At 53.9% G+C, this 10808-nt stretch overlaps 1 protein-coding gene across 1 annotated transcript; it reads right to left on the bottom strand.

Moving 5' to 3' along the window:
- Positions 1–460: 460 nt before the first annotated feature.
- LOC144603182 (uncharacterized) lies at positions 461–8550 on the bottom strand. The gene is made up of 4 exons (XM_078416352.1): positions 8470–8550; positions 5197–5277; positions 2325–2442; positions 461–890 (listed from the first exon to the last, which is right to left on the bottom strand). Exons 3-4 carry the CDS (start codon positions 2396–2398, stop codon positions 542–544), a joined length of 423 nt encoding a protein of 140 aa, XP_078272478.1. The 5' UTR covers positions 2399–2442; positions 5197–5277; positions 8470–8550; the 3' UTR covers positions 461–541.
- Positions 8551–10808: the final 2258 nt, after the last annotated feature.

Genomic DNA, 10808 nt, shown 5'->3' with positions numbered 1-10808 from the left:
CCAAGTCGGACGACCTGAGGGACCTGGAGATAGAGTGGTGGGTTGGAAGATTTTTGATATGGGGGGGGGGGCAAGCCCGTTTAGGGCTTTGTATGTGAATAGGAGGAGCTTGAAGTTGATTCTGTACCGTACTGGGAGCCAGTGGAGAGAGGCCTGAATCGGGGTGATGTGGTCGCTTTTACGGGTACCCATCAGGAGTCTCGCTGCGGCGTTTTGTACCAATTGGCAGGGGCTGAGGGGCAGATGGGTGGATAGGAGGGAGAATGGGAGGGAGGGAGGGAGAGGGAGGGATGGAGAGTGAAGGAGGGAGGGAGGGTTGTTGGGAGGGAACATACCGAATGCCATTCACCCGTTCCATGACGTTCATCTCACAGCAGCCGTTTTGTGTGCCAGTCTAAAGCCGCCACATGCCCACGACGCCCCGCCAACAACAGGTGCCTGGGGAGAGAGGGAAGGGGAGAGAGAGAGAGAGAGAGAGAGAGAGAGAGAGAGAGAGAGAGAGAGGGAGATATGGAGACACCCGCACTAATCAAGAATCTATCTATCGCTGCCATAAAGATATCCGCTGACTTGCGGCCTCCACAGCCGTCTGTGGCAAAGAGTCCCACAGATTCACCGCCATCCGACTAAAGAAATTCCGCCACATCTTCCCAAAGGTGCAACCTTTTAAACTGAGGCTGTGCCCTCTGGTCCTAGACTCTCCCACGAGTGGAAACATCCTCTCCGCATCCACTCTATCCAGGCCTTCCGCCGTTCCAAGGAGGCCATTTACGAACCCCAGCGGGCACAGGCCCAGTGCCGCCAAACGCTGATCGTACGTTAACCCCCACTCGTTTTCCTGGGATCGTTCTCGTAAACCTCCTCCGGTCCCTCTCCAGGGCCAGCACGTCCTTCCTCGGGACATTGAGAATGACCAGCCAGAATTGAGAATGACCAGAGAAGGTTCACCAGATTGATCCCTGGGATGGCAGGACTTTCATATGAAGTAAGACTGGATAGACTCGGCTTGTACTCGCTGGAATTTAGAAGATTGAGGGGGGATCTTATAGAAACTTACAAAATTCTTAAGGGGTTGGACGGGCTAGACGCGGGAAGATTGTTCCCGATGTTGGGGAAGTCCAGAACAAGGGGTCACAGTTCAAGGATAAGGGGGAAGTCTTTTAGGACCGAGATGAGAAAGTTTTTTTTCACACAGAGAGTGGTGAGTCTGTGGAATTCTCTGCCACAGAAGGTAGTTGAGGCCAGTTCATTGGCTATATTTAAGAGGGAGTTAGATGTGGCCCTTGTGGCTAAAGGGATCAGGGGGTATGGAGAGAAGGCAGGTACGGGATACTGAGTTGGATGATCAGCCATGATCATATTGAATGGCGGTGCGTACAGACTCGAAGGGCCGAATGGCCTACTCCTGCACCTGTTTTCTATGTTTCTATGATCACATTGAATGGCGGTGCTGGCTCGAAAGGCCGAATGGCCTACTCCTGCACCTATTTTCTATGTTTCAATGATCACATTGAATGGCGGTGCGTACAGGCTCGAAGGGCCGAATGGCCTCCTCCTGCACCTATTGTCTATCGAGATTCCGGCTTTGGGGAATTCCCCCGGCAGTAACCGCTGGCCCCACTCTCCGCCCATCCCCCAACACCCAGCCCCCCCCCCCCCCCGGTCCACTCACCTTCCGTTCCGCGTGTAGTTTATTCTGTACGGTCCGAACTGAGTCAGGTCCAGGTTGAAGTACTGCGGGCGAAGGCAGGACATGAGCACGGTATGAGAGGCACACACGCACACGCACACACACACGCGGGGGGGGGGGTGAGACAATAGACAATAGGTGCAGGAGGAGGCCATTCGGCCCTTCGAGCCAGCACCGCCATTCAATGTGATTATGGCTGATCATTCTCAATCAGTACCCCGTTCCTGCCTTCACCCCAGACCCCCTGACTCCGCTATCCATAAGAGCTCTATCTAGCTCTCTCTTGAATGCATTCAGAGAATTGGCCCCCACTGCCTTCTGAGGCAGAGAATTCCACAGATTCACAACTCTCTGACTGAAAAAGTTTTTCCTCATCTCAGTTCTAAATGGCCGACCCCTTATTCTTAAACTGTGGCCCCTGGTTCTGGACTCCCCCAACATTGGGAACATGTTTCCTGCCTCTAACGTGTCCAACCCCTTAATAATCTTATACGTTTCGATAAGATCTCCTCTCATCCTTCTAAATTCCAGTGTATACAAGCCTAGTCGCTCCAGTCTTTCAACATATGAAAGTCCCGCCATTCCGGGAATTAACCTAGTAAACCTACGCTGCACGCCCTCAATAGCAACCCACCTTGGCGCTGCTGGTGATGTCGACCACACTGGCGATGTCCTGCTGTAGGATCGTACACGTGTCCTCACCCTCATCCGCTTCCAGGAACCTTCTTCACCCTGCGGCCCTCCAGCTCGCTCTGCCGGGGGAAGCAACCAGCAGTCAGGCCCGGTTACAGCCGGCACTGCCCCTACCCCCCCCCCCCACCCCTCCACGGCAGCGCCCCACCGCCTCATCCTGACAGCTGAACTCCTCCCCTGCCCATCCACAGAAGAAAAGTGGTGGTGAACGAATGCCAGGAAAAACAAGGATTAGAGTTGTGCTTGGCGAATAAAACTTATCAAGCACATATTAGCAGAGAGTGGAGATTAAAGGTAGAATTAAGAAATATAAATGGATTCCAGATTTAGTGGCCCCATCAGTAAAGCAGGAAATTTCGTAAATGTTAAAAAAAATTGTCCCTAGTGGGTGTAGGATAGAGTTGATGTGCGGGGATCGCTGGGCGGCGCGGACTTGGTGGGCCGAAAAGGCCTGTTTCCGGCTGTATATATATGATATGATATGATATATATCATGAAGATTGAAAGCAACGTGGCCTTGGCAGAAATGTTGGTATCTTCCTCACCGATGCTGCAGTACGAGAAGATTGGAGTGTAGCTAATGTGGTGCATTTATTTAAGACAGGCTGCAAAGGCAAGGCAAGGAACTACACACCAATGAGCTGTACATCAGTTGTGGAAATGCATCTGATGGAATTTATCTGCATTTGGAAAGGCGAGATTGATAAGGTAAGAAAGACAATACACAATAGGTGCAGGAGGAGACCATTCGGCCCTTCGAGCCAGCACCGCCATTCAATGTGATCATGGCTCCATTTAGAACGGAGATGAGGAAGAACTTTTTCAGTCAGAGAGTGGTGAAGGTGTGGAATTCTCTGGCTCAGAAGGCAGTGGAGGCCAGTTCGTTGGATGCTTTCAAGAGAGAGCTGGATAGAGCTCTTAAGGATAGCGGAGTGAGGGGGTATGGGGAGAAGGCAGGAACAGGGTACTGATTGAGAGTGATCAGCCATGATCGCATTGAATGGCGGTGCTGGCTCAAAGGGCTGAATGGCCTACTCCTGCACCTATTGTCTATTGTCTATCATTCTCAATTAGTACCCCGTTCCTGCCTTCTCTCCATACCCCCTGACTCCGCTGTCCTTAAGAGCTCTATCTCGCTCTCTCTTAAATGCATTCAGAGAATTGGCCTCCACTGCCTGCTGAGGCAGAGAATTCCACAGATTCACAACTCTCTGACTGAAAAGGTTTTTCCTCATCTCAGTTCTAAATGGCCTACCCCTTATTCTTAAACTGTGGCCCCTTGTTCTGGACTCCCCCAACATTGGGAACATGTTTCCTGCCTCTAACGTGTCCAACCTCTTAATAATCTTATACGTTTCGATAAGATCTCCTCTCATCCTTCTAAATTCCAGTGTATACAAGCCTAGTCCCGCCATTCCGGGAATTAACCTAGTAAACCTACGCTGCACGCCCTCAATAACAAGAATATCCTTCCTCAAATTTGGAGACCAAAACTGCACACAGTACTCCAGGTGCGGTCTCACTAGGGCCCTGTACAACTGCAGAAGGACCTCTCTGCTCTTATACTCAACTCCTCTTGTTATGAAGGCCAACATTCCATTGGCTTTCTTCACTGCCTGCTGTACCTGCATGCTTCCTTTCAGTGACTGATGCACTATGACACCCAGATCTCGTTGCACGTCCCCTGTTCCTAACTAGCCCATGATGCCAGCACCTCCCCGGACCTGGCTGGCTTTACCTTGCACTAAACGTCATTCCCTTGTGCTCATGAGATCGTAAGTGATGGGAGCAGAATTAGGCCATTCGGCCCATCAAGTCTACTCCACCATTCACTCACGGCTGATCTATCTCTCCCTCCGAACCCCATTCTCCTGCCTTCTCCCCGTAACCCCCGACGTCCGTACTAATCACGAATCTATCAACTTCTGCTGTACTGTAAATGTATTAATATACACTGCAAGTACAGTGTGGTGCTCGAATATAATTATGTATTTTCCACCTAGTTAGCACGCACAAAAGCTTTTCACTGCGCCTCAGTACACGTGACAATAAACTAAACTGAACTGAAGTTGGTCGGCACGGACAAGCTGGGCCGAAGGGCCTGTTTCCGTGCTGTTCAGCTCTACGACTCTACGCTAACAGGCGAAATATCCACTCACTGAACGATCGGTCTGCGGTGCGGGTTACAGGGAGACGACGATGTACAAATAGCTGAGGTGAGGGCAGAGGAGGTTGAGGGGGGGGGAAGAGGAAGGGGGGGGTGGAGAGAAGTGCGGAGGGGGGAAGGAAGTGGAAGTGGGCGGAAGGGAAACGAGGGGTGGAGGAGAATGGGGGGCAGGGAAGTGCGGGGATGCAGGCCGGAGGGAAATCAGGGAATATGAGATTTGAAGGGGGAGAAGGGGGGAGGGTAAGATGGGGAAGAGGGAGAACGGGGAGGGGGATTTTAGAGGGGGGGTGGGAAGATGGATTTGAGGGTGGCAGGGATATTTTTGAGAGGGGGAGAAGGGGAGGGGCAGAAGGGAGAAGGGGAGAGGGAAAAGGGGCTTTGAGGGGGGAGAGGGATTTGAGGAAGGGGAGGGAGAGAAGGGGGAGGGGAGAAGGGGGAGGGGAGAAGAGAAGGGGGAGGGGAGAAGAGAAGGTGGAGGGGGGAGAAGGGGGTAGTGGGAACTGAGGAACCCTCACTCCGTGCTCCATTGATGCCTCCCACTCGACCCACCCCCGCTAACCCCTTGTGTCCCCTCCCCGTCACCCCCCCCCCCCCACCCACCCACCCCCCCCACCCACCCACCCACCCCCCCCACCCCACCACTCACCGCCGGGACGTCCCGTCCTCGTTTGGACTTCTGCAGCAGTCCCTGTGGGAGAGGGGTCGGTCGGGAGAAGTGGTTCAACTTCTGACGGGAGAGAGCACGGGGTCAACAGAGATGTCCGGAAGGGCCGGGGATTCCCCCCCCCACCCACCCCCCCCCCCCTCCTCACCGAGAGGCGGGATAGTTCTAGAAATGGCCCCACACCTCCACGACCCCTTCCACCCCCCCCCCCCTCCCTCCCCCCCCTCCGGCTTTCCATTTTAGAAACACAGAAAAATAGGTGCAGGAGTAGGCCATTTGGACCTTCGAGCCATCACCGCCATTCAATATGATCATGGCTGATCATCTAAAATCAGTACCCCGTTCTTGCTTTTTCCCCATATCCCTTGATTCCTTTAGCCCGAAGAGCTAAATCTAACTCTCTCTTGAAAACATCCAGTGAATTGGCCTCTACTGCCTTCTGTGGCAGAGAATTCCACAGATTCACAACTCTCTGGGTGAATAGGTTTTTCCTCGTCTCAGTTCTAAATGGCCGACCCCTTATTCTTAAACTGTGACGTCTGATTCCGGACTCCCCCAACATCGGAATTTTTTCCCTGCATCTAGCCTGTCCAATCCTTTAAGAATTTTATGTTTCTATTTTGACTCAGATACAGGAACAGCTTCTTCCCAGTTGCTATCAGGCTACTGAATGGTCCTGTCATAAACTAAGAGAGTAGTCCCAAACTTGCAACACACTTCATAGTGGACTTTGCACTTTTTTTAACCTGATCTTTGCCTTGTATGGGTTGATTTTACGCTAGTACAGCATGAATTGCTTGGATAGCACGGAAACAGTTTTTCACTGTATCACAATACATATGATAATTATATAACAAAATAACAGATGTTCGCAAAACCTTTTGTGCGTTTGTACTTCTGCAGCAGTCCCTGTGGGAGAGGGGTCGGTCGGGAGAAGGGGTCCAACTTCTGAGGAAACGCATCACTTGTTTTGTTTATTTTATTTAAGCTAAGTTTAGAGACAATGCCGAAAGGAACTGCAGATGCTGGTATATACTGAAGGTCGGCACAGAGTGCTGGAGTAACTCAGCGGGTCAGGCAGCATCTCTGGAGTAAAAGGATGGATGACGTTTCTGGTCAGGTCTGAAGACAGGTCCCGACCCGAAACCTCACCCATCCTTCTTCTCCCGAGATGCTGCCCGACCCGCTGAGTTACTCCAGCACTCTGTGAAACGCCACCTATCCATGTTCTCCACAGATGCTGCCTGACCCGCTGAGTTACTCCAGCACTCTGTGAAACGTCACCTATCCATGTTCTCCACAGATGCTGCCTGACCCGCTGAGTTATTCCAGCACTCTGTGAAACGTCACCTATCCATGTTCTCCACAGATGCTGCCTGACCCGCTGAGTTACTCCAGCACTCTGTGAAACGTCACCTATCCATGTTCTCCACAGATGCTGCCTGACCCGCTGAGTTACTCCAGCACTCTGTGCCGACCTTCAGTATCTACCAGCATCTGCAGTTCCTTTCGGCATTATCTCTAAACTTAGCTTAAATAAAATAAACAAAACAAGTGATGGGTGGATACAGGTGAGTGTAGTGAGTGACGAAGGAAGTCTGGAGGTGAAGTGGGAACAAAAGGGCGTCAGATGAGGAGAGAAGGAGGGGGGGGGGGGTCTTTTGTAGGTGCTCCTACCTGCATGTTCAGGGAGCAACAGTCATTCCACTTACAGGTCCGTCAAATAAGTGGAGCAAAGTCCTTGGTTATCCAGCTAAAATTGTTTCCTTGCTGTTTATAGCTGCTGGATACCTTGAAATGGATAATCGGTAGTTTAGTCGTGCTGGAGTAACTCCGTGGGCCACGTAGCATCTCCAGAGAAAAGGACTAGGTGACGTTTTGGGTTGAAACACCTCTTCAGACTCAGAGTCAGAAGAGAAGGAAACTAGAAGCATGAATAGGTTCAGAACAAATTAGACCCAGCACTGATGACCGGGGGTGCAGTGGTGCCGGAGCTCACCAGAGCACCACTCCGGCACCACTGTAAAAAACAAAAAGCCAAAATAAACAGCTGGTAATTTTAACCAAGCGGGGAACTTAACAGTGGCCAGTGGAACTTAACCAGTGCCAGCTCTGGCACCTGAAAAGTTAGCACTGCAACACTGCCGATGACTAAGGAAAGGTGAAGCCCACGACGGTCCATTTTTGGCTGTGGAAAAGCTGATAACGAAGGGGTAATATGGATACAAACAGTGGAACTGGCAGAACGACTAGAGTGGGGAGGCAAGTTGAAATGAGAGAAATCAAAATCACCATTGGGTTGTAAGCTGCCCGAGCTAAATATGAAGTACCACTTAAAAGTATTAATTTGGCTCACAGTAAATAGGACAATGTATTGGCATAAAAATATTAATAAAGAATACTTTTGCCAAATAGATTATATAATAAAAGTAACTAAGGTTCATTTTAAATACAAGCAGTACAAATTAGTTTAGGAACGCACAAAAGGTTTTGCGAACATCTGTTATTTTGTTATATAATTATCATATGCATTGTGATACAGTGGAAAACTGTTTCTGTGCTATCCAAGCAATTCATGCTGTACTAGAGTAAAATCAACCCATACAAGGCAAAGTTCAGGTTAAAAAAGTGCAAAGTCCACTATAAAGTGTGTTGCAAGTTTGGGACTACTCTCTTAGTTTATGACAGGACCATTCAGTAGCCTGATAGCAACTGGGAAGAAGCTGTTCCTATATCTGAGTCACTTTGTGTCTTTCTTCCACACATCACTCGCCAGGTTTGGTTGCAACTCTCTTTTCCAGCTTTCCTCCCCCCCCCCCACCACGACGCCATCGGTCTCCAGATGGATCTCGAACCAAAACGCTGTCTGTCCATTCCCTCCACGGATGCTGCCTGGCCCGCTGAGTTCCTCCAGCACTTCGCGTTTAGCTCAAGATACCATCTTAGAGGTATCAGAGGTTATGGGGAGAAGGCAGGAGAATGGAGTGAGGAGGGAGAGATAGGTCAGCCACGATTGAATGGCGGGGTAGACTTGAAGGGCCGAATGGCCTAATTCTACTCCGATCACTTCTGACCTGCATTCTCTTGTGTTTCCCTCTACAGTTCAATCTCTGTACCCCCAGTTTCCTCCCCTGCGCCCCCTCCCCTCATCCCGTTTTCCACCACTCCTCCAACAACCCCCCCCCACTCCACGGTTCCCTCCGCTCCAATGTCCCCCACTCCCATTGCCTCAGTGCCCGAGGCGTCGGTACTCACCCCCGACAGCGCCCCCCTGCCGCGGCCACCGGGGTTCTGGGTGCTGGGACGTCTTTGAGCGGCGGCCCTTCCCTGGGCCCCCTGCTTCGCTCCCACGCCCCTTCCTCCTCCTCCTGCATCGCCCTTAGTCTCGGGCTCGGCCTCCCAATAACGCCTGCGCTTCTGAAAGGAACGTGGTCACGTCAGCCCCCAGTCCACACCCCAACCCAGTGTCTGCTCTCTCCCCTCCTCACCACCACCAGCCCTCCAAATCCCTCGTCTCACTTCTCCATCCATCTCTTGCCACAACCCATCCCCCCCCCTCCATCCATCCTCCTCCCCCCCCATCCCTCCACTCACCATCCACCCCCATTCCATCCATCCCACCCTCCCCCTCACCCTGCCCTCCCTCCACTTTCCCTACTCCTTCACTGCATCCCTCCCACTTACCCCTCCTCCCCCCCCACCTTCCCCACCACACCCCCTCTCTACATAACTCTCTTTCCCTCCCACCCGTGCTTTTTCCCTCCCATTTCTCCCATCCCCACCCCTTTCTCAACCCCCACCCCTATCCCCCATCTGTTCCTTCTCCTCCACCAAACTCCCAAACTTCTCCTGTCACCCTCTCTCCCTCCTTCTCCCCTTCCCCCCGCACTCCCTCACCCCCTTCCTCCCAGCCATGCTCCTTCTCTCTCCCCACCGGCTCTCACTCCTCTCCTCTTCTCCCACTCCCTCTCACTCCTCTCCCCTGCTCCCACTCTCTCTCCTCCCCCACGTCCCTCACTCTCTCTCCTGTGTGTCCGCGTGTGTGTCTCTCCTCTCTCCTTCCTCTCCCTATTTCCTTCTCCCCCCCTCCCGTCCCTCTCTCCCCTATATGTGACCTCCCCTCTCTCACCCTCAGCCTCACCTTCCCTCCCTCCTCTCCCTCTCTCCTCACCTCCCTCTCTCTCTCTCCTCACCTCCCTCTCTCCTCTCCCTGTCTCTCTCTCCCCCTCCACCCCCTCCCTCTCTCTTTCTCCTCCCCCTCCCTCGCTCCCCCATCTCTCCCCCTCCTCCTTTCTATGTCCCTCCCCCTCTATCTTTCACCCCCTCCCCTCTCCCCCTCCCACTCTCCCCCCACCTCCCTCTGCCCCCCCCTCTCCCTCTCTCACCCCTCCTCTCCTCGCCGCCATCTTGTCCACACGTTCGCCGCGCATGGGCGGGGGACAATAAAGTTTGTTGAAACCTCCGCCGCGTCTCCGGGACAACGGGGCCCAGTGCGCCCGGAGAGGCCGCGCATCCTCACTCCCAGCCGCGCCCCCGGCCCCCCGGCCCGTCCCCTCGCTACTAGCCCCCACCCACCCGCTACTAGTCCCCTCACTCCCAGCCGCGCCCCCGGCCCCCCGGCCCGTCCCCTCGCTACTAGCCCCCACCCGCTACTAGTCCCCTCACTCCCAGCATCGCCCCGACCCCCTGCCGCTCGGCCCGTCCCCTCCCTACTAGCCCCCTCCCGTCCCCTCACTCCCAGCCGTCCCCGCCCCCCCGGCCCGTCCCCTCGGCCCGTCCCCTCGCTACTAGCCCCCACACCCACTACTAGCCCCCTCCCGCTCGACCCGTCCGACTACACTAGCCCCCGTCCCCTCGACACCCAGCCCTTTCGGCCCGTCCACTCACTACTAGCCCCGTTCTCTCGGCCCGTCCCCTCATTACTATCTCCCCCTTGGCCGGTCCCCTCACTACTATCTCCCCCTTGCCGGTCCCTCACTGCTAGCCCCCCCCGACCAGCCCCTCGCTACTATCCCCCTCAGCCCGTCCCCTCACTACTAGCACCGTCCCCCTCGGCCCGCCCCCTCACTCCCCGGCCTCTCGGCCCGTCCCCTCGCTACTAGCCCCCGCTCCCCGTCCCCTCGCTATTACCCCTCTCCCCTTGGCCCGTCCCTTCACTACTAGCCCCTCTCCGGCGCATACCCTCACTACTACCCCCTCGCCTCGGCCCATTCCCTCATCCCAGCCTCCCCTCGGCCCGACCCCTCTCAACTACCCCTCTCCCTTCGGCCCATCCCCTCACTACTACCCCTCCCCCTCGGCCCTTCCCTTTACTACTAGCCCCCCTCCCCATCAGCCCGTCCCTTCACTATACCCCCCAGCCGCCCACTCTAAAGACTTACAGGTTTGCAGGTTGTGTAGGAAAGAAACCTGCAGATGCTGGTTTAAATCGAAGGTGGACACAAAATGCTGGAGTAACTCAGCGGGTCAGGCAGCATCCCTGGAGAGATGGGTAATTCCTTCTCCCCAGAGATGCTGCCTGACCCGCTGAGTTACTCCAGCCTTTTGTGTCTACCAGGTTTTCAGGTTAATAGGCTTTGGTAAAAATTGTAAAT

Source organism: Rhinoraja longicauda, chromosome 19 (genome assembly GCF_053455715.1).
Source record: "Rhinoraja longicauda isolate Sanriku21f chromosome 19, sRhiLon1.1, whole genome shotgun sequence".
In the NCBI taxonomy this organism is placed as follows: domain Eukaryota; kingdom Metazoa; phylum Chordata; class Chondrichthyes; order Rajiformes; family Arhynchobatidae; genus Rhinoraja; species Rhinoraja longicauda.
The sequence above is the reverse complement of the archived record's forward strand: the minus strand, read 5'-3'. Positions and strand labels throughout refer to the sequence as shown.